General features: G+C 43.3%; 2 protein-coding genes and 1 long non-coding RNA gene across 4 annotated transcripts in view; 1 reads left to right on the top strand and 2 right to left on the bottom strand.

The window, feature by feature from the left end:
* Positions 1-1729: 1729 nt before the first annotated feature.
* Positions 1730-7288, bottom strand: LOC135507687 (zinc finger protein 69 homolog). Its single transcript, XM_064927289.1, has 3 exons — positions 6808-7288; positions 6320-6444; positions 1730-3203 (listed from the first exon to the last, which is right to left on the bottom strand). The coding sequence occupies exons 1-3, from the start codon at positions 7088-7090 to the stop codon at positions 2013-2015; spliced, it is 1599 nt and encodes a 532-aa protein (XP_064783361.1). The 5' UTR covers positions 7091-7288; the 3' UTR covers positions 1730-2012.
* A 2169-nt stretch (positions 7289-9457) lies between these two features.
* LOC135507651 (zinc finger protein 41-like) overlaps positions 9458-23851 on the bottom strand; it is a 33350-nt gene continuing 18956 nt past the window's right edge. Inside the window, exons 1-7 of one of the 2 annotated variants that reach the window (XM_064927237.1) lie at positions 19069-19345; positions 18298-18428; positions 17945-18118; positions 15537-15701; positions 15061-15172; positions 14750-14871; positions 9458-11725 (exon numbers count right to left, since the gene is read on the bottom strand). In XM_064927237.1, coding sequence (XP_064783309.1) covers positions 10841-11725; positions 14750-14871; positions 15061-15172; positions 15537-15701; positions 17945-18118; positions 18298-18428; positions 19069-19345 — 1866 coding nt within the window. In that variant the 3' untranslated portion in view covers positions 9458-10840. Of the gene's footprint in view, positions 11726-14749; positions 14872-15060; positions 15173-15536; positions 15702-17944; positions 18119-18297; positions 18429-19068; positions 19346-23851 lie in introns of those variants that run through there. The other variant, XM_064927238.1, reaches the window with a different exon arrangement.
* On the top strand, positions 19356-23194 carry LOC135507711 (uncharacterized). Its single transcript, XR_010450700.1, has 2 exons — positions 19356-19428; positions 22100-23194. It is a non-coding gene; the product is annotated as an uncharacterized LOC135507711 (long non-coding RNA).

Below are 23851 nucleotides of genomic sequence, written 5' to 3'. Positions count from 1 at the left end.
GCCCAGGGTGACCTGATCTTTCAATCATGCATACTGTTGTGTTTATCATAGAGACCCTCCTGTTCCTATCAGCCCCAGGCTCTGCTCCATCCCTGCACTGAGACTGTGAAGAGAAGGGTCTGGGCTGCAGACTGGATCCCTGATTGGAGCCTCTGTCTCTCTGTTGACCACCAGGACTGAGGTTGTTCAGTCCAGCTGTCGTGTTGTGGTGAAGTGTCGGTCCTTCGCGGTTGGGTCCCGGTCCCGACTCTGGAAGGAAGAGCGGCGGCTCCTGATCAGGGTCCAGGGTTTGTGACCAGCATCCTCAGAGGTCCACTCTCTCCCACCAGTAACACTGGATATCAGCAGGTCTTCAGGGACAGCAGACTGTAAACAAAGTTTATACAGAAAAGCATAAAGGGTTATAAGACATTCTTTGCTGTACATACAGAAGCATGACATGATGTTATAAAATGTTAACCAGTCAAGCCCATGTCTAAAACTGCGATTCAAGTACCTAACAGTATGGAGCCATTGGAGTTAATTATATTTTAAAAAATCCATATGTGTTTACTCAAGAATGAAGTATAATGTTTTGATTAGACTGAGATAAGAGAAACTCAGTCCCTGTAACGATAGAAAAATATCCAAGTCAGTCAGCACAGTGTCAACTTTGTATTTCATTTGAACAAAATGGTCATACACTAACAACTTTGCAGTACTTTTATTGCACAAAATAATGTCATGGTGAATAACGTCTCACTATGTTTGCACTAGAAATCTGTTACCCTCAACCAGTATCTAAAGGGATAAAGTTGCCACTCTTCATCAGTGAAGCATTTTTAGACATCATCACCATATCACCTACTCTGCCTCATCATACTCATTCTTTCCTCAGTTCTCCTCACCCAGTTCCCTATACATCCAAAACCAACAGAATTAACTACAAACTAACTAGTACTACATCACTATAGTCAATACATGGACTGTGTGCATTTTCTGCTGGTGTATCATGAGGTTGCTCCTCTCTGAGAAACTCTTCCCGCAGTGCATACAGACGAACAGCCTTTCTCCCGTGTGGACCATCAGGTGCATCTTCAGCTGGTGCTGGTGGGAGAACCTCTTCTCACACAAGGTGCAGCCAAACTGTTTCTCCCCTGTGTGGATCCTCTGGTGGATCTCCCCTGTTTACAAAAACTGAAGGCTTTCCCACAGAATGAACACGGGAAGCGCCATCAGTCTCCCTTCTCCTCCTGGAAGAGACAAGTAATACAGATTACACAGACATACACTCCCTCAGGTACGTACACACAGAAAATAAAAACACTTTCAACATGGTGTTTACCCATCCCCACTGCGTTTGAGTCCTATAGTGTAGTTACAGAATGACTTAATTGTTGTTAAATCCATCATGGTGGACATAAATATGATGTTGTGGGTAAATATAAGTCAACTATGATGTCATCAGACAAATCGGAATAAACTATTTGATGTGTACAGTAGGTGTTTGTTAGTGTGTGGGTATGAGTACCCAGGTAGGTATATTTACTAAGTCCTATGTTGGTTATAAAGTGCTGTCAGGTGTATGCAGAATAGGGTGAGATCAGGTTTGATGTATACTAAAGAGTCTTAATGAAAGTCTTACAAAGAAAAGTCCCATTTTGTGTTTATGAAACAAATAAGTTAAATACACATTATGAAAACCACAAATACACATGTCAACAAAAAAAGCATGAACTGCATTTATTAATTTAATTTATTAATTAAAAATTGAAAAAAATAAAGTAGTTAAATGAAAGTAATGAAATAGGCATTTATGAACATCATATAGCCTACACAGTACAAATACAATATATAACAGACTTTTTAGCCTTATATATCACACAATGTCTGGATGCAATATTCTACCCGGGAATATTCAACACTGAAATCTGTTACTCTCATTATTCCAAATGGATCTGTGGTTCTATTCTGCTGACAACTGTTAAATGTATATTTGTCTCTAATGCAGGGTTTGATCTAAACATCAGAAGCTATAGAGTGGAATGGTTTTTCTGCTGGTGTATCTTGAGGTAGCTCCTCTCTGAGAACCTTTTCCCACAGAGCGTACAGGCGAACGGCCTTTCTCCAGTGTGGACCTTGAGGTGCGTCTTTAGATGGTGCTGGTGGGAGAACTTCTTTTCACACTGGGGGCAGCTGTAGGGTTTCTCACCTGTGTGGACCCTCTGGTGCCTCTTTAGGCTGCCAGACTGGGCAAAGCGCATGTGACACTGGGTACAGCTGTAGGGTTTCTCCCCTGTGTGGATCCTCTGGTGCACCTCCACCGTCTGGGGGCAGCTGAAGCCTTTGTTACAGAACACGCAGAGGAACCGTTTCGCTTTAACATTGCCTGATGTGGCTCCCCCTCCCTGAGCCTGGGCTCTAGCCCTGTCGTTTGAGTTCAATACCTGATCGAAAAGGATTTGGCCATACGAATCAGAAGGCCCCATCGATGTGGAAACTGGGTCACGATCCCTGAACGTGTGTAAAAGGGAGTTAGTTGTGACATTTTGAGTTGTCTCTAAGCTTTCTCTGTAATCTAAGAAATCTCTACCCTGTGAGTGTCTGTCTCCAAGGTGACTATCGGCATTCCATGTTTGAGGAACGTCGCCCTCCACTTTCACAGTCACTTCATCTGTGACCAGACCCTCCCCTTTCTTATCTAGGCACCCTTCAGAGTATACACTACTACTGTACTGGTTCCAGTCCCCTTTAGACAGATCAGTCTGTGTCTCTAAACCCAAGGGCATGTTGCCAGGTTCCATCTCTGTAGCATAAGAGCAAGACGGATCATCAACGTCAGGGTATGATGCATCACCATCTCCACGGGAATTAACCGTTCTCTGGCTCTGGTGAAATACTGGTAAATACTCTGAGCCAGGAGCAGGAGGACAGTCCAGTGGCCCCACCACCAGTCTCTCTGGGTCTGATCTATGATCAGATCCTGTGTGTAAGAGCCTGTGTGTTACAGTTAAAGTCTTGGTGTCGGTCTCTGACTTGAGGACGGCGTTCGGCGTTCCACTGACCTCCGTGATGCTGCATTGGGTCCTGGGCTGCGCTGTGGCAGTGGTAGGGTCCTCCGTGGCTACAAGGGGCACTTCAAGCACTCCAGTCTGGATGTCTCTGCTGTGCCGTGGGTCCTCCTCTTCTTCAGTCCGCTCGTGCTTGACTTCAGGACCTCCAGCCTGACACAACAAGAGAGGAGGTTAGGGCCGGTGATTGTCAAGCATGTAACTGCCAGTCTCACGGTAATTGGCTGTTAATCAACAAACACATTAAGCATCTCCTGCCTTCCAAGGATCACCTATAAGCCACTGATGCAGACCTAATAAATCTATATAATATAGCCTACACCGCAATAAATCTATAATTTATTTTAGACAGGCCTAAAGAAACATGATATGAAGAAAGTGTAGTCTATTTCAGAAGAATAGAATAGCATACTCTGAGCTGTCCTTATGTTAGGTCCTGATCTGGCTATGACAGATCGCTGTGGGCTACACCAGTACATTTATCAAACAACATTTGCTTAGAATTCCGTGGCATTATTTTATAGTATGAAGAATACAATTGAACATAGCTGAATAAAATAGGATAATTTCAGAGGGAGTGCGCACATGCAGCTATTCTGTGTTGAGCGGTTAAGAAAGAAACAGGTCCTCCTATATGATTAATTTTAGAGTTATTTATGCAACTTTAGTTGTGATAAACGTTGTGCTATATGTTTAGATTTTTAAAACATGAGGCTGCATGACGCAACTAATGATGAATTGAAGAGTTGCATGAAAGGCATGAGCTCTGCTCTGTTTCTTGCACAGGCCGCACACACTTCATCAGTCTCTCATTCACAATTTGACAAGCACTTGATAATGCCTCTAATTTCCTGCCAGCATCCCCCTTGTGTGGCCGTAATGTCCCCTAAAAAAATCCACGCCTTTTGCGGCCACAGTATCTGTTTATAATATAATATAATAATCATAATTCCTTTCTCCCGGCTGCCAAACGCCGTGCTCTGAAGCAACTCTGACTCACATGGATCTCTCAAATCAAAATTCTTATTAGCCAATGCCTGTCATCTGATTGGGTCCTTCTCACAGACATCTCAGCTCCACAGTAAGCTACAAGTGGAGACAGACACATCGGGAATGCAACTGTGTGCGTCCTTCTTATTGAATTTAGAGGCATATATTGAAGATGTTAGAACTGTCAGCCAACAAGATGAGACGACCTAATGGACAGCAAAAGCACTAGCCTATGTCAATCTACTATCCCCCATTGTACAAAAGTGGACCTATTCTATTGGTCAACTTTTCCTTCTGTGTGAGAAATAAATATTCCAAACATACTCTGGGGACAGTTGTGGGATGCGATTGATCCCAAATTAATACAACCATTCGCACCCAAAAAAAAAACATTTTAAAAGCAATGAGGCTGATACCAACCGATCAGAACGTTTAGCTTAAAATGTTGATAAACTATTAGGCTATTTTGTCACATTTTAAGCACAGCAACATGCAAACGGCAGTAGGCTATAAGCGCAGATGTTCCAAAATGCAATCATTTAGTAGGAAAGCACCATTCTCAAACGTGACTGAAAATGCAATTTATGCATGTAATGCTTTATAAAGGTGCATTTTTTTACAAGCAAAATGATTTTCTCCAAACTAGAAACTCACGCACCACCTATGTATGCCAGTTAGGCTCTACACCGGTTGTAAAGAAGAATGTGAATGTGCTTAATTTTAAGACGTTATTTAGCCACTTTAGTGATTACAAACCTTATCAACATGAAGGTATATGGGCTAGGCTACATGAGGTGTGTGACTGATATGAAAAAGTTGCAAAAAAAAAGGCATACTCTGTTTCTTGCCTTACTGCACAAGCTGGGCATCATTCACAAGTGAATGATACATAATATTACAAGTGATAGGCTAATATTGTCATCAATCACACTATTCTTAATTTAATCATGTCTTTCACATACTAAATAATATACAGTGCATTCAGAAAGTATTCAGACCCCTTCACTTTTTCAGGTCTCCCCAGAGATGTTCGATTGGGTTCAAGTCCAGGCTCTAGCTGGGCCACTCAAGGACATTCAAAAACTTGGCCCGAAGCCACTCCTACGTTGTCTTGGTTGTATGCTTCGGGTCGTTGTCCAGTTGAAAGGCGAACCTTCAGAGTCTGAGGTTCTGAGCAATCTGGAGCAGGTTTTTATCAAGGATCTCTGTGTACTTTGCTCCATTCATCTTTCCCTCGATCCTGATTAGTCTCCCAGTCCCTGCCGCTGAAAAACATCCCCGTGGCATGATGCTGCCACCATGCGTCACCGTAGGGATGGTATTGCCCAGGTGATGAGCAGTGCTTGGTTTCCTCCAGACGTGACACTTGGCATTCAGGTTAAAGAGTTCAATCTTGGTTTCATCAGATGAGAGAATCTTGTTTCTCATGGTCTGAGAGCCCTTTAGGTGCCTTTTGGCAAACTCCAAGCGGGCTATCATGTGCATTTTACTAAGGAGTGGCTTCCGTCTGGCAACTCTTCCATAAAGGCCTGACTGGTGGAGTGCTGCAAAGACGGTCGTCTTTCTGGAAGGTTCTCCCATCTCCACAGAGGAACTCTGGAGCTCTGTCAGAGTGACTCGAGTTCTTGGTCACCACCTTGACCAAGGCCCATCTACCCCGGTTGCTCAGTCTGGCCAGGCGGCCAGCTCTAGGAAGAGTCTTGGTGGTTCCAAACTTCTTCCATTTAAGAATGATAGAGGCCACTGTGTTCTTGGCGACCTTCAAACTTTTTTGGTACCTTTTCCCAGATCTGTGCCTCGACACAATCCTGTCTCTGAGCTCTTATGGCATGGTTTTTGTTCTGACATGTTCTGTCAACTGTGGTGTTTTTATTTAGACAGGCAAGTGCCTTTCCAAATCATGTCCAATCAATTGAATTTACCACAGGTGGACTCCTAGTTGTAGAAACATCTAAAGGATGATCAATGGAAACAGGGTGCACCTGAGCTCAATTTTTTTGAGTCTCATAGCAAAGGGCTTGGCTGTGGTCATGACTCAAGACTGCCGGTGTGGTGGTAATTTGGTCACCGTAACAACCCCCCAGATTATTACCGTTACATCAATTGTATTGGATAACAATGTTGTTGTCTCCCCTATGTCATAAAGAAGTCTCACAAGCTCCCCTATGGCAGATGTACATGTAAGCCACTGAATAGCTGAGGGGGAGCCTTTCTGAAATGAACAGGCCACATTTGATTTAAAGTAACTGTATATTTTTATGTAACACTATTACACTAACCTCTATCACGATAACATGCTGGGTTAAGGTTCCATTCCCCTCATCAACAGTGATTTGTTGGTCACCTCTCCATGTATTGTGTCCAGCTGGCTTCACAAAGCTCCTGTGGTCTCCAATGAGATGACCTTCACATGAGAAAGTGATTTGGGAAAAAGAGGTGGTTAGGTTAGGTACTGTCAATGCTCAACACTATATTGTACACTAGAATTGGCAAGAGTGTAAGATAACACTCCACATAACCTCTGATAACCTCTCATATATTTGATTATTATAATTATGTTCTATGCATCATATGGTTTTCAATGAGTAAATAATAGGAAAAGCAGTACATTAAGTGTTTTTGTGCTAAGTAATCAGGGGTAGTACTGCCTACTATCCATCTGACCTAGACCCAATTCTGGTTAACCGTATATGTGGTTGACACATCTAGTCAAACAGAGGGGATCAGGGCGACAGGTCTCACAGCCTCGGCCTTTTGCAAAATGTACCTCTTGCCATTCCTTTGTATTGGTCGAGAATCTTGACACTACTGGGACGACTGGCGAGGACGCGCTCTCTAATTGTCCTCTCTGCGCGCTCCCGTGTCATCTTCAGTTCCAGTAGTTGTAGTTTCCTCCGCAATGCCCTGTTTTCTTTCTGGCTTTGAGTTATTTCCAAACGAAACACTGCATAGTCGTCGTCAACGAGTTTACAGATGTCTGCCACGGCTGCATTCGCTAGTACCTCCATGATGGAGGCTATTTGAGTGTGAAAAACCATGCAGTTAGCCATTGTTAGCAGCTAGCTAGCCTTATCTTGATAACATCTAAGTCCTGTCTTCAACGCGAATTAAACGCTGCCTGGTGTAAGTATATGATGTAGTGCAGTTAAATGAGTCATATTTTAAGTTCCATGGTGTTAATAAACGTCTAAATTACAACAATAACGCTAACGTGGAAATTGTTCTTGGTCAGTTCACTTCCGTTTACACTGAAGAGAAAGGATCTTATTGGTTGGCATCATAGGGTATGCGCGCTGTTTTTGAATGACGTTACTGCTTATTACATTATGCATCAAATCTCATGACTTGTTTTAGACTTGTTCAGAATGAACAGTGTTAGAAAGAAAATGAATTACTTTATTACATCTACTTAACTGTTCACACTATGCTAACACTTTACCATTTCTGTAAATCTGGTGCCCCCACTTAGAATACTTTGGAAAATGTTAAACATTACATTACACACATCTAGACTACTTTCTGTCAATTTTTTAAAACTCTTTATAAAATACCAGCATCTAATCACTTTATCAGTGAAGTATTTTTACAGATACCATTACACCAACCTTCACCATATAATCTACTCATTATTTCCTCTGTTCACCTCATCCAGCTCCCTACAACATCCAAAATCAACAGAATGAACTACAAACTTACTAATACTACATTACATATATTATACATGGGCCGTGTGCATTTTCGAAGGTAGCGCCCCTCTGAGATCCTCTTCTCGTAGTTCTTACAGGCGAACATCCTCTCTCCCGTGTGAACCTTCAGGTGCCTCTTCAGCTGGTGCTGTTGAGAGAATCTCTTCTCACACTGGGGGCAGCTGTAGGATTTTTCCAGTGTGGGCCACTTCATGTTGGACAGGTGGGAGAAACTGGCCCAGCAGAGGTGGCAGCCGAATGGTTTTACCCCCGTGTGCATCCTCTTATGGATCTTTGAATTAACTGGTGCACTCTCCCTTTGGGATATATTTTGTATATGCACGGTTTATAAATGAGCCCCCCGGCCAACAGCCTGGAAGGATGGTCCCCCTTTCTTTAAACCCTCTGTAGTAGATCTTCTAAAATCTCTTACACCCAAAAATATATCTGCTGCTGCCACATCTACAGGTAACTGCCAAAATAAAGGAAACGGCAACATAAGTGTCTGTAATAGGGCGTTGGGCCACCACGAGCCAGAACAGCTTTAATGCGCCTTGGCATATATTCTACAAAGGTCTGGAAATCTATTGGAGGGATGCGACATCTATTCATCCATAAGACAGTCCATAACTTGGTGTTTTGTTGATAGTGCAGGAAAAGTCTCGGGCGCCACTCCAGAATCTCCCATAAGTGTTCAAGTTGGTTGACATCTGGTTACTGAGATGGCCATGGCATATGGTTTACACAATTTATGCTCATCAAACCAGTCAGTGACCACTTGTGCCCTGTGGATGGGGACAATGTCATCCTATGGGGGCATAGCCACGGTAGCCAAAACAATGGCCTACCCAGTATTTTTATACATGACCATAAGCATGATGGGATGTTAATTGCTTAATTAACTCAGGAACCAAACCTGTGTGGAAGCATCTGCTTTCAATATACTTTCCATCCCTCATTTACTCAATTGTTTCCATTATTTTGGAAGTTACCTGTATTTTCTGGGATTTACACTCCATCAGTGCAGGACAGTTAACCATAGCAATAAATGCAAGAAACCCTATTTTACTAACATTCATCCTCTCTGGAGCTCTCTCTTCAGGCCTATTCACTCACCCTTGGGCTGTCCTCTATTCTCTTCACTGCCTCAGCATAGGAAACTTTCTGCACCACTCGAATCCTGTCAATCTCAACATGTCTCTCTCTCACAGGGCACACAGTTGACACAGTGCTTTCTCTATCCCAACTCCCAACACTCTGACTATGCCCTCCTGCACATTTCTCACATTGTGGGATCTCCCTTCTAGACATTGCTGCAACATGTCTGAATCCTTTGCAACAAAAGCACCATGGCGGGTTTGGAACATAGGCCTCACAGAATAGCAAATATAAACTGACCTTATCAGTAGAAACTCTGTGTCATAGTTCAAGACCGATTGAGAATACCCTGTCTTGCCATTGCCACCGGATCTACGTCTCAACAAACGGCGGGGATCACAAACACCAGAAATATTCATTTTCAGTTGATACTCCTCTACACTCAATGCTACCTGCTCCAGAGAACAAAGCACGACACAGGTCGATCCTGAGGAGTGTGACATGGAGAGCCCGCTGCCTCTGGGCAAAGGATGCACAAAAGAAAAAGAAAACCGCAACAATTCTACTTCTCGAAACTTAGAATTCAACTATTCATCCCCGAGAGGCAATTCGTTCAGGGCTGACGGTGCTTCAGACAGGACACAAACACAGTATTTATTTTTTTTAAGTAGGAGACAAAAAAACAACTAAGGCATCAGTTAAAAGTGCATGGTGCCATTTTAAGTCCATGGTAGCCACAGTTCTTAGTTTAGCCCTGCCATTAATTATCTCCAGAATAGTCCCTAGGTCTTCATTACATTTTCCTGTTAACCAGGCGATTGGCCTCGGGCACAAACAATGCCCTGCACCTATTGGTGGAACACTTGAGAAAACACAAGTAATGTCCCAAAGGGGAGCAGATGGAACTGCGGGTTGAGGACACAGAGCTCTCCCCTACAATGTCATAGGCTTTCCTCCTGGCCTGCTGCTCAAAGAATGAGGCCAGACTTCTGAAAGGCAGCCCGGTGATCTTTGAGCAGGTGTTCACAATGGCTTGAAGGCAGTATCTGTTCTTGACAGAAAGGGATGTAAACCAGCATACGAAGGACAACACAGAATGCTCTCGATGAAAGAACTGTAAAAAGGATTGCGATATTGATTTGTGGACACTTAATGAGTTCAATTTCCTGAGGAAGTATTGTGTCTGCTATTTTGATGATGGTCGTCTGTGTTTTGCTCAAACTTCCGGGTGTTATCAAAGATGGTACCAAGATATGTATACTGGTCCACATTGTCCACCTCCTCTCCATCAATGATCATTGTACTGGCGGGCTAATTGTACAATGATTGTATTTTGTCTTAAAGACATTCAACTCCAGCAGCGTACTGCCACACCAGTCAATGAAGTCCTGGATGGCTGGGCCATGGTCAGGCTCTTGAGAGGAGTGACCAGAGGACTGCGTCATCGGCAAGCTTCACAAAATGGCGGTTGGCGTGGGCACTCAGTCATTGGTGTAGAAACTTTAAAAAGGAGGGGTGACACCTTTGTGGTGAACCTGTGCAAGTGAGTAGGGTGTCTGACGTGGCACCATTAGCATAGTCTCTCCATAGTCCACAAGTTAAGGCTGTAGTCCTTATTGGTTGGCCTAATAGTTCAAAGGGTGTGGTGAAATTAAAAAGTTATTTACGCTGTTCTTTGAAATACGGTACTGCTTATTACATTACACATCAAATCTCTTATGATCAGTATCTTTCAATCTGAGAGCAAACTTGTTTAGAATGAACAGTGTGTTTAGCAAGAATAGAGTAGAAAATAATATAATGACTTTATTCCATCGACATCACCTCAGTAAGGTCAATATTAAACTGTCCTTGTTCGAGCCTTGATGTACTGTCTCTTAAAAACAAGTTAAAGTGTTAATGAGGGGGTATGTTGTTAATTACACTCTCACCCCAAGACACTTCACATGATAAATATAATATGTCAGCTAAAGAGTGATTCCCTGACATCCCCTGTGTACATCTGAAGACACACTGCTACGATTTCTCCCCGTTGTGGACACTCCTATGCCTGATAAGCTCTTGTAGTTTAGTCTGCACTTGAAGGGTGTGAACGGTCTGGTGCTGCTTCACATAGTTCGCCTCAGTAAAGCGCTTCCCACACGTGGGGCAGACGTACGGCTTGTCGGTGTCCGTCCTAATGCTCGGCCTCCCACGTTGTGACCCAATGACACCAGAGGTAGAAACGGGAGTCCCCACCCTCAGGTGGTTAGTCTTTGAGCTCCCTCCGTGACCTCTAGCCATTGTTTGGGTGTTGTTGGGATTGTGTGTTGTGTTATAGGCTAGGTGAACGCCCATCTTGACCTTTTCTGTATTGGTGGGGTAACCATGAGGTAACTGAGGAAGGCTAGACCCAGGTCTTCTGTGAACCCATTCACCAGGGATTAGATGAGGCCCTGAAGGAGAAGACAGACTTCCTGTTAGACTCCCACCAGGAGGGTCTCCCACCACTCTCTGTGAAGGCTGAAGCCCAGGGTGACCTGCTCTGTTGATCATGGATATTGTGGTGTGTGTATCATAGGAACAGGAGGGTCTATCAGCCCAAGGTCCTGCTTCATCCCTGCACTGAGACTGTGAAGAGAAGGGTCTGGACTGCAGACTGGATCCCTGACTGGAGCCTCCGTCTCTCTGATTACCACCAGGACTGAGGTTGTTCAGTCCACCTGTCCACTGGTTGTGTTCTGTGTGGTGGTTGAGTCTCTGTCCCTCACGGTTGGGTCCTGGTTCCGACTCGGGAAGGAAGAGCGACGGCTCCTGATCCATGTTCCTGATCTGGGGCCAGGGTTTGTGACTAGCCACTTCCGAGGTCCAGTCTCTCCCACCAGTAACACTGGATATCAGCAGGTCCTCATGGACTGCAGTCTGCAAACAAAGATGGTACAGAAAAGAATAAAGGTTTATATAAGAAACTCTTTGCTGTACACAGATACATGACATTATAAAATGTTAACCACAGTCAAGCCCATCTCTAACACTGATTTGAAGTACCTAACAATATGGAGCCATTGGAATCTTTACAATGATACAAAAATAACCAAGTCAGACAGCACCGAGTCAATCTAGTATTTAACTTAAACAAAATGGCATTACAATCACATTTATTGCACCAAACGATACGTGATGAGAATAACTTCTCACTATGGTAACACTATACCTTTTCTGTAAATCTGGTACCCTTGCTTTGACAAAATCAATTTTAGAATACTTTCGAAAAGGTTCAATATAACATTACACACAGCTTCACTACTTCATGTCAAGTAAACATGAGGTAAGGCACTATTGCTCATATTGAGGTACAGTGCCTTGCGAAAGTATTCGGCCCCCTTGAACTTTGCGACCTTTTGCCACATTTCAGGCTTCAAACATAAAGATATAAAACTATTTTTTGTGAAGAATCAACAACAAGTGGAACACAATCATGAAGTGGAACGACATTTATTGGATATTTCAAACTTTTTTAACAAATCAAAAACTGAAAAATTGGGTGTGAAAAATTATTCAGCCCCCTTAAGTTAATACTTTGTAGCGCCACCTTTTGCTGCGATTGCAGCTGTAAGTCGCTTGGGGTATGTCTCTATCAGTTTTGCACATCGAGAGACTGAAATGTTTTCCCATTCCTCCTTGCAAAACAGCTTGAGCTCAGTGAGGTTGGATGGAGAGCATTTGTGAACAGCAGTTTTCAGTTCTTTCCACAGATTCTCGATTGGATTCAGGTCTGGACTTTGACTTGGCCATTCTAACACCTGGATATGTTTATTTTTGAACCATTCCATTGTAGATTTTGCTTTATGTTTTGGGCAAGGAACCGTGGAGGAGACGGCCCAAGGTTCCTCGCCTCAGACCTCTTCCAATGGGTTTTGAGAACGATGCGAGTAGAGGAAGTGAGGAGTTGAGCAGAGATTGGTAGAATCTTATGTTGAATGATGTGTTTATCTTTGTTCTATGTATGATTTTTCCACAGATGGCTCTGGGTTGCTGATGAAATCTGATCTGATGAAACTTCCTTAACGATTTGACCCCTGTATTATAGACTGTAAAACTTTCAATGCCAAATTGAAATCATTCAATATTCTGTAATTGATAGACAATGATGGTTCCCAATCAGCCAATTACTATACATCAAATCTGTTTCTCAGTGCAATGTTTGGTGAATGCATCGCATTGTTTTTTACCTCAGTCCTCCTTTGAATGCTGCGTATACTGACTCAGTTCTAAACGACCATCACCGAGTCCATCCTCACCTCCTCGATCACTGTTATGATTGGCCGGTCTGCTGAGAGGGTTATTGGCTGCCGCCTGCCCTCCATTGAGGTCTAGCATGACTCCAGGGCAAGGAACCGTGCAGGAAAGATCATCGCCGACCCCTTCCACCAACTCTCATCTCTACCAAACGGTTCAGGTCAATCACGACCCCCCCCAAACAGTTTCTTCCAACGAGCCGTGGCCCTCACCAACCGGCCACCTGGTTCACGATGATTCTCTCGTCTATGGATTTTGCACCATCATCCCAGAACTGCACATTGCTCTTTGCACTCTCTGCTTATCGCTTACATGCATAATTTATCATGTAGTTTATAGTTTAGTCTAAAGTTTTGTGGATCTGTGGAAATTCTGAGTCTATATATTTTGTCTGTTTATTGAGGCAACACCATTTCCCAGAGTCAAATTCCTGTACATGCAAATATATTTTGGGAATAAAGCTGATTCTGACATATTTAGCTGGTTAATCATATTCTCGTCAGTTTACATTCAAAATCCCCATGTGCTGTGTGCGTGTGTCCTTGGGCTTAATACCGTAAATATTGGATCCTGCCTTCAATTTTTGGACTCATTGCTTTCATTTTACAGACAAACATTGCTGGTTAACAATTAGCTCGCTAACTTTAGTGAGTAGATTCCACTCAACTTAAGTTATAGTACACCTATTTGAATTTATTTCACAATTCATTTGGTTATCAAGCAGCTGGGTTTCCAAGTCGTTTGGCGCTTACTTCTCAAGCTGGCAAGCTGGCTAAACAGACGGCGCTGCATTGCATCTGTTTGAAGGCCCACAAACAGAAAGCTCAAGCAATCACACAACAAGTCGCAGGCTGCATAATAGCCAATCACAACACTGGACTGGCCTAGGGCAGGAATTTGTTAGTTTGTCCACTCTAGTGGAAGTGACCAATCTCAGGTTTTCTATACAAGCACCTGCATTTAAGCCCCCCTCCAATCAGACTGAAATTCAAACCTAAAGGTGCCAAGACTTTAGAGAGAGTCATTTGAGAAATTGAGAGTGAAAACTTAACCTTGACAAGCTACTATTGCTGGTGGACAATTTAATGCGTTCAAATGTATTTTCACATGTTTGAATCCCGTTCCGTTTCTTTGTCTTTTTGAAGACATTTTTCCTTTTGATCTGTGACAATGATGTTCTGCTCGCAGGACTTGAAGTTAGCTGGATACCCGATAAGGTTTCTGCTGTTGAGTGACCACTTCATGTTTAACCCAGCTAGCCAGGTATATTTGCGAAGTAGAACGCAACAGTCATGGCATACGGCATACTTTTTACTGAACATTACGTCATAAATAGTATAACAATGAGTACATACTACGCAGTTTAAGTACAGTATGTAGTATGCTATTATGGGTATTCGGACACGGCCAAGGAGTGTCTGTGTTGTCACAGGGTCCATGTTCCAGTTGATAGATCCTATAGAAGGCAGGCTGAAGGCAGCACCTGTTAAAGGGTTAACTGATTTGCCTAGTTAAATAAAGATAAATAAATAAATAAATATGAAGACTAAATTTGATTGTTTTGTGTTCGACTGTCTGTTTCAACTGGAACATGGACCCTGTGTTGTTCCCCAGCCCAGAGTTGAGGACGCTGTCCCATCCACTGACCTCTACTATGTCGCCTCTGGTCCGGACCTGCTCAGTAACGTCGTCCCCTGGGCCCTTGGCTGCACCCGTCTGGGAATCCAAGACGGCCACCCAGTCTCCTCTGATAGCCTCCAGCCAGCCACCTGCAGGAAGAGGATTGCAAAATAGACTTTACAAACATGGCATGAGTTAATGCCCTGGTCAAGTTCATACATTATAATTTAGTATGTAAACCTAAATTGTATTGACTTAATTTTATGAATGAAAAGAAAATAATAGCCAGGTGCATCACTATTCCCATTGAAGTATATCTATATGTATGTCTCTCTTACCTTGCTCCCCCATCTTTAGTCCACTCAGCAGGTCAATGCTCTCTGGTCCGTCTTCTATTGTCTCCTCTTTGACCAGCAGCAGATCAGGCTTCCCATCCTCCATATCTACTGACTGTAAGAGATACAGAGTGAGAGGATGTTGGATCAAGAAATCTGATATGAGCACACTGCTATCTTGTGATTGGGCAATGAGGGATTGCTATGAGTACTATGCAAACATGTTAGTTGATTTAACTGCTTGCCTATCTTCAATGGTTTGATAATTGAATGGTCCCACACTTAATCCAGTTCTGGGCCTGTATCCACAAAGAGTAGAATTGCTGATTGAGTATCAGGTCCCCACCGGTCTATATAGTCTTATTCATTATGATCTAAAAGGCAAAACTGATCCTAGATCAGCACTCCTACTCTGAGAGGGTTTGTGGATATGGGCCCTGACCTAACACCATTCAGACAGTAGTCCACAGTGGGCTCACCTCAGTGAGACTGTGTGTGGTCCTGTGTTGCTCAGCTGGTTCCTCTGTGGGTTCAGGAGGTGGTGTCGTCTGGTTGTCCTCCATGACCATGGTCCCATCAGTGTTCCTCAGACTCTCCTCACACACCTCCTCCTTCACCAGCTGCACCTCTGGACCTTCATCCTCCTAGAAGAGACAGGTGATACAGATTACACAGACATACACTCCCTCAGGTATGTACACACAGATAAACACTTTTTCAACATGGAGTATTTACCCATCCCCACTACGTTTGAGTCCTACACTGTAGTTACAGAATGACTTCATTGTTAAACCCATCACGGTGGACATAAATATGATGATGTTGGTAAAAAATAAGTCATCTATGATAAGTCAAAAGTCATTATCAAACTATTTTGACGTGTACAGTAGGTGTTTGTTAGTGTGTGGGTCTAAGAGTCTCAATGAAAGTCTAAGAATAAAAAATCTAATTTTGTGTTTGTTAAACAAGTGTTAAGTACACTATATGAAAACCACACACACACACAAAAAATCAGCTTGAACTTGATAAACTGCATTTATTAACAGTGTCTTGGGAAAATCTGAATATCATATAACCTACACAGCACAAACGCAATATGAAGCAGACTTTTTAGGCTTATATCACACGAAAGCTATGAATTTTTTCTGCTGAAAACAACAAAAATGTATCTTTGTCATTAATGCAGGGTTTGATTTAAACGTCAGAAGATATCAGAAGAATGGTAACTTTCTATTTTATAGAGTGGAATGTATTTTCTGCTGGTGTATCCTTAGGTAGTTCCTCTCTGAGAACCTTTTCCTGCAGTGTGTACAGGCAAATTACCTTTCTCTCCTTCAAGTTTTAATGTCGCCTGTACAGGTACAGTGAAATGCCTTTATTGTAATATTTAAACCCAGCAATACAGTAATGAATAACAATGTAATACTAAAAGTAACAAGGAAAAAGTAAATAAGCATACTATATAAACAGAGTCAGTCAGTTCCAGTACCATATTACAATTTGCAGTGATACTGGAGCGACAGAGGTAGATATGTATAGGAGTAAGGTGACAAGGCATCAGGATATATGATAAACAGAGTAGCAGCAGTGTATATGATGAGTGGGATGTGAGTGGGTGTGAGTGGGTGGGTGTAGAGTCAGTATAAATGCATGTGCATATTATGTGTGTGAGCAAATTATGAATTGAGTGTTTGTGTGTGTTATGGAGTGTGTGTGAGTGTGCATAGAGACAATGCAAAAATAAAATACAAGGGTCAACCCAGATGGTCGATGTAGACATTTTGTTAGCTCTGTAGCAGGCTTATGGCTTGGGGATCAAAGCTGTTGATGTCAGACTTGATGCACCGGTACCGCTTGCCGTGCTGAAGCAGAGAGAACAGTCTACAGCTTGGCGGCTGGAGTCAAACTATTTTCCGGGCATTCCTTTCACACCGCCTGATATAGAGGTCCTGGATGTACTGGTTTGTCCGCACCATGCTCTGTAGCGCAATGCGATCGAGGGTGGTGCTATTGCCATCCCATGCAGTGATGCAGCCAGTCAAGGTGCTCTCAAAAGGTACAGCCTCTTCAGGGTGGCCTGGTGGGAGAACCTCTTCTCACACTGGGTACAGCTGAAGGGTTTCACCCCTGTGTGGACCCTCTGGTGCCTCTCCACCTTCTGGGGGAAGCTGAAGCCTTTGTTACAGAATATGCAGAGGAACCGTTTCTCTTTACTATTGCCTGATGTGGCTCCCCCTCCCTGAGCCTGGGCTCTAGCCCTGTTGTTTGAGTTCAATACCTGATTAAAAAGGATGCAGCCAATGTGAATCAGAAGCTGCCATCAAAGTGGACACTGGGTCTAGATCCCTGAATGCATGTAAAGGGGAGTGGGTCGCGACATATGGATTTGTCTCTAAGCTTTCCCTATAATGTGAGAAATCTCTGCCCCGTCCGTGTCTGTCTGTCTCCAAGGTGACTATCTGCATTCCATTTGGGAGGAGCGTCACCCTCCACTTTCACCTCATCGACCATTATAACCTCCCCTTTCTTATCCAGACGCCCATCAGAGTATACACTACTACTGTACTGGTTCCAGTCCCCTGTAGACAGATCAGTCTGTTTCTCTAAACCAAAGGGCATGTTGCTAGGGTCCATCTCTGTAGTGTAAGAACAAGACCGATCATCAACACAAGTGTCTAACGCCTCACCATCTCCAGGGGAATGAACTGTCCTCTGGCTCTGGTGAAATACCGATAAATACTCATCCGGGAGCAGGAGGTTGGCACCGTCTCCCAAGCCCCTCTGGGTCTGATCTATGGTCATATCCTGTGTGTATTTCCCTGTGTGTTACAGTTAAAGTCTTGGTCTCCGTCTCTGACTTGAGGATGACGTTCTGCGTTCCACTGACCTCAACGATGCTGAGTCGGGCCCTTGGCTGCACTGGGGTGGTAGTGGGCTCCTCCGTGACTACAGGGGGCAATCCAGACGCTCCAGCCTGGTTGTCTCTGCTGTGCTGTAAGTCCTCCTCTCCTTCAGACCTCTCCTGCTTGACCCCAGGACCTGCAGCCTCTGCATCTGCAGACTGACACAACAAGATAACAAGGATAACAATGTCGTAGGGAAGTCTCATAAGCTCCCCTATGGCAGATAAATGAGGATGTACATTTAAGCAAGTGAATAGCTGAGGGGAGCCTTTCTGAGATAACCAGGCCACATCGATTTACATAGTAACTTTTTTTTATGCAGCACTATTACACGAACCTCTATCACGATAACGTGCTGGGTTGAGGTTCCACTCCCCTCATCAACAGTGATTGGTTGGTCATCTCCCCATGTATTGTGTCCTGCTGGCTTCACAAAGCTCCTGTGGCCTCCAGTGAGATGTCCTTCACCTGAGAGAGTGATTGGGGGAAAAGAGGTGGTTAGGTTATCTACTGTCAATACTCAACGCTATATTGTACACTATTGACGCTGTCTAGAATTGGCCAGGATGTAAGGTCTCATAACTTCCTGATATACTATTTATTGATCTATGTATTATGTTCCTTGCGTCACATTGTTTTCGTTGATTAAATAATAGGAAATGCAGAAAATCTCAAATCTGATTAGAATATGATATTGTGTATTTGCGCAAGATAGCTAAGTAATCAGGGGAATAATTCCATGCAATCCAAAAACTGACCAATACCCAATTATTGGTAACACATTGTCTTGTTTTGTACGCTTCGTACAAAATAATAAAATGCAGTACTACAGGATATTTCTTAACGTAGCTCTTTATTAGCTAGTTATAACTGGCATGTTCACGTATCTCCAACCATGATCAACTGACCATGACCTAACCATCTGGGTGGTCTTAACCAATCATAGCACAGTATGATACGGCGGCAAAATGCATCCAATTATAATTCAGTATGTTTACACATATGCATATTACACACATCACATGTACAGAGAGGAACGGGGCAACATGCACTACGGGATATATGAACGGCGATAGGCTGCGCATCCTCAGCCTTAAGCAAAACGTGCCTCTTGCAATTCCTCTGTATCGGTCGAGGATTTTGACACTACTGGGACGACTGGCGAGGACGCGCTCTCGCATTATCCTTTCTGCGCGCTCCCGTGCGACCTTCATTTCCAGTAGTTTCCTCCGCAATCCTCTGTTTTCTTTCTGGCTTTGAGTTATTTCCAAACGAAACACTGCATAATCGTCGTCTACGACTTTACATATCTCTGCCACGGCTGCATTCGCTAGAACCTCCATGATGGAGGCTATTTGAGCGTGATAAGCCATACAGTTAGACATGTTTAGCTCACGTTAGCAAGCTAGCGTTTAGAAACATCTATTAACTAAGTCCTGTCTGCAACGCGAATTAAATACTACGTGGGGTAAGTATGTGATGCGGTGCAGTTAAAGACTCGTATTTTCTAGGGTGTTAATAAATGTTTAAATAACAACAATAAAAACGCTAACGTGGTCACTGTTCACTTCCGTTTACGTCTTCTTAGTGTGAGTTTCCGGCAGACTAGACGCTATGTTGCGTATTGCTTGCTGTCATTCACAGGTCAGAGGAGTCATGGGCTGGGAATACACACATACATACTGAACAAAAATATAAAAGAAACATACAAATTACAGTTCATATAAGGAAATCACACAGGTACACCTCCAATTGACTCAAATTATGTCAATTAGCCTATCAGAATCTTCTAAAGCCATTACATAATTTTCTAGATTTTTCCAAGCTGTTTAAAGGCACATTCAACTTAATGTAACTTAATGTAGACTTCTGACCCACTGGAATTGTGATACAGTGAATTATAAGTGACATAATCTGTCTGTGAACAATCGTTGGGAAAATGACTTGTCATACACAAAGTAGACGTCCTAACCGACTTGCCAAAACTATACTTTGTTAACAAGAAATTTGTGGAGTGGTTAAAAAAAGTTTTAATGACTCCAACCTAAGTGTATGTGAACTTCTGACTTCAACTGTACATCTCTTGACACATTGATGAAAATGGTATTGGCCTCTGAACCTTCAAACTGCATACTGGACCCTATAACTACTGAAAGAGCTGCTTCCTGTGCTTGGCCCTCCTATTTTGAACATAACCAACGGCTTCCTATCCACCAGATGTGTACCAAACTCACTAAAAGTGGCAGTAATAAAGCCTCTATTGAGAAAGCCAAACCTTGACCCAGAAAATATTTTAAAAAATAATTGGCCTATATCTAATCTCCCATTCCTCTCAAACATTTGAGAAAAAGCTGTTGCGCAGCAACTCCCTGCATTCCTGAAGACAAACAATGTATACGAAATGCTTCAGTCTGGTTTTAGACCCCATCATAGCACTGAGACTGCACTCGTGAAGGTGGTAAATTACCTTTTAATGGCGTCAGACCAAGACTCTGCATCTGTCCTCGTGCTCCAAGACCTTAGTGCTGCTTTTGATACCATCGATCACCACATTCTTTTGGAGAGATTGGAAACCCAAATTGGTCTACAGGGACAAGTTCTAGCCTGGTTTAGATCTAATCTGTCTGAAAGATATCCGTTTGTCTCTGTTGATGTTTTGTCTTCTGACAAATCAACTGTAAATTTCAGTGTTTCTCAAGGTTCTGTTTTAGGACCACTATTGTTTTCACTATATATTTTACCTCTTCGTGATGTCATTCAGAAACGTAATGTTAACTTTCACTGCTATGCAGACGATACACAGCTGTACATTTCGATGAAACATGGTGAAGCCCCAAAATTGCCCTCCCTGGAAGCCTGTGTTTCAGACATAAGGACGTGGATGGCGGCAAATGTTTTACTTTTAAACTTGGACAAAACAGAGGTCCCAAGAAACAAAGATATCTTCTGTTGGATCTGACAATTAATCTTGATGGTTGTACAGTAATCTCAAATAAAACTGTGAAGGACCTCTGTGTTACTCTGGACCCTGATCTCTCTTTTGACGAACATATCAAGAATATTTCAAGGACAGCTTCGTAACATTGCAAAAATCAGAACATTTCTGTCTAAAAATGATGCAGAATAATGTGTCCATGATTTTGTCACTTCTAGATTAGACTACTGCAATGCTCTACATCCGGCTACCCGGATAAAGAACTAAATAAACTTCAGTTAGTGCTAAACACGGCGGCTAGAATCTTGGCTAGAACCAAAAAAATTGATCATATTACTCCAGTGCTAGCCTCACTACACTGGCTTCGTATTAAGGCTCGGACTGATTTCAAGGTTTTACTGCTAACCTACAAAGCATTACATGGGCTTGCTCCTCCTATCTTTCCGATTTGGTCATGCCGTACATACATACACGTACGCTACTATCACAAGATGCAGGCCTCCTTACTGTCATTAGAATTTCTAAGCAAACAGCTGGAGGCAGGGCTTTCTCCTATAGAGCTCCATTTTTATGGAATGGTCTGCCTCTATCCATGTGAGAGAAGCAGACTCGGTCTCGACCATTATGTCTTTATTGAAGACTCATTCTATGATTGAGTGTAGTCTGGCCCGGGGCTGTGAAGGTGAACGGAAAGGCACTGGAGCAACAAACCGCCCTTGCTGTCTCTGCCTGGCCGGTTCCCCTCTCTCCACTGGGATTCTCTGCCTCTACCCCTATTATGGGGGCTGAGTCACTGGCTTACTGGTGCTCTTCCATGCCGTCCCTAGGAGGGGTGCGTCATTTGAGTGGGTTGAGTCACTGACGTGATCTTCCTGTCCGGGTTGGCGCCGTGGGGGAGATCTTCGTTGGCTATACTTGGCCTTGTCTCAGGGTAGTAGGTTGGTGGTTGAATATATCCCTCTAGTGGTGTGGGGCTGTGCTTTGGCAAAGTGGGTGGGGTTTTATCCTGCCTGTTTGGCCCTGTCCGGGGGTATCGTAGGACAGGGCCACAGTGTCTCCCGACCCCTCCTGTCTCAGCCTCCAGTATTTATGCTGCAATAGTTTGTGTGTCGGTGGGCTAGGGTCAGCCAGTTATATCTGGAGTATTTCTCCTGTCGTGTCCTGTGTGAATTTAAGTACGCTCCCTCTATTCTTTCTCTCTGAGGACCTGAGCCCTAGGACCATGCCTCAGGACTACCTGGCCGGATGACTCCTTGCTGTCCACAGTCCACCTGGTCATGCTGCTGCTCCAGTTTCAACTGTTGGCACTGCCTGCCTGTACACTGCCTGTGCCTATGGAACCCTGACCTGTTCACCGGACGTGCTACCTTGTCCCGGACCTGCTGTTTTCAACTCTCTCTCTCTACCGCATCTAGTGTCTCTTAACTCTGAATGATAAAAAGCCAACTGACATTTACTCCTGAGGTGCTGACCTGTTGCACCCTCTACAACCACTGTGATTATTATTTTCTGATCCTGCTGGTCATCTATGAACGTTTGAACATCATCTTGGCCATATTCTGTTATAATCTCCACCCGGCACAGCCAGAAGAGGACTGACCTCAGAGCCTGTTTCCTCTTTAGGTTTCCTAGCCACCGTGCTTCTACATATGCATTGCTTGCTGTTTGAGGGTTTAGGCTGGGTTTCTGTACAGCACTTTGTGACGTTGGCTGATGTAAAAAGGGCTTAATAAATACATTAGATTGATTGATAATCCATCCAGCTGTCAGGTATTGCATATCAAGAAGCTGAATAAACAGCATGATCTATTACACAGATTCACCTTGTGCTGGGTACAATAAAAGGCCACTCTAAAATGTGCAGTTTTGTTACACAACACAATGCCACAGATGTTTCAAGTTGAGGGAGCGTGCAATTGGCATGCTGACTGCAGGAACTTCCACCAGAACTGTTGGCAGAGAATTTGATGTTAATTTCTCTACCCAAGTGTATGGTGTCATATGTGCGAGCGGTTTACTGATGTCAACATTGTGAACCGAGTGCCCCATGGTGGCGGTGGGGTTATGGTATGGGCAGGGATAAGGTACGGACAACAAACACAATTGCATTTTATTAATGGCAATTTGAATGCACAAGATACTGTGACGGCCCATTTAAAAAAAATGTATTTGACCAACAGATGCATATCTGTATTCCTAGTCATGTGAAAACTGTAGATTAGTGATTAAATTAATTTATTTGGATTGACTGATTTCCTTATATGAACTGTAACTCATTAAAATCTGTGAAATTGTTGCATGTTGCATTTATATTTTTGTTCAGTATATTTACCAAGAGTTATCATCCATAATTGTCATAGACATTTATTTACCACAACAAACAGATGCTGGTGTATAGGGCCATAAGCAAACAAGAAAAGGCTCATCCAGACACTGTCCAATCAATAGTAGAGCTATAGCCTACATGAATTCACATCAGATAGTGTCCTCCTTATGCTATAACCTACTAATGCATATGGAACTTTGCATGGTACACCTGAATTTATAATGAACCCCATTAACTGTAGCCTCGACTTCCAGTGCGGTGAGGTTAAAGCCTAGTGGAGCTTAGCCAGAGTGATTACGCCCTCTCCTGGCAAGGGCACATTAGTGTCGGCTATAATCCTATGTAGGCTACACTTAACATGAAGGCCTACAACAGCAGTGGGCAATTCCAGTCCTCAAGGGCCTGATTGGTGTCACAGTTTTGCACCAGCCCCAGCTAAAACACCTGACTTCATGATCTTAATTTTAGAATGCAATTTGATTAATCAGCTGTCTTTGCTTGGGATGGAGAAACAGTGCGACACCAACAGACCCTCGAGGACTGGAGTTGCCCACAACATTTTATAGGCTATGCATTATTCTAGTCATCCACTTAGTCACGTGTTTTGAATCGAGCATCAAGGACCAGCAG

Source organism: Oncorhynchus masou, chromosome 21 (genome assembly GCF_036934945.1).
Source record: "Oncorhynchus masou masou isolate Uvic2021 chromosome 21, UVic_Omas_1.1, whole genome shotgun sequence".
Lineage (NCBI taxonomy): Eukaryota > Metazoa > Chordata > Actinopteri > Salmoniformes > Salmonidae > Oncorhynchus > Oncorhynchus masou.
The sequence above is the reverse complement of the archived record's forward strand: the minus strand, read 5'-3'. Positions and strand labels throughout refer to the sequence as shown.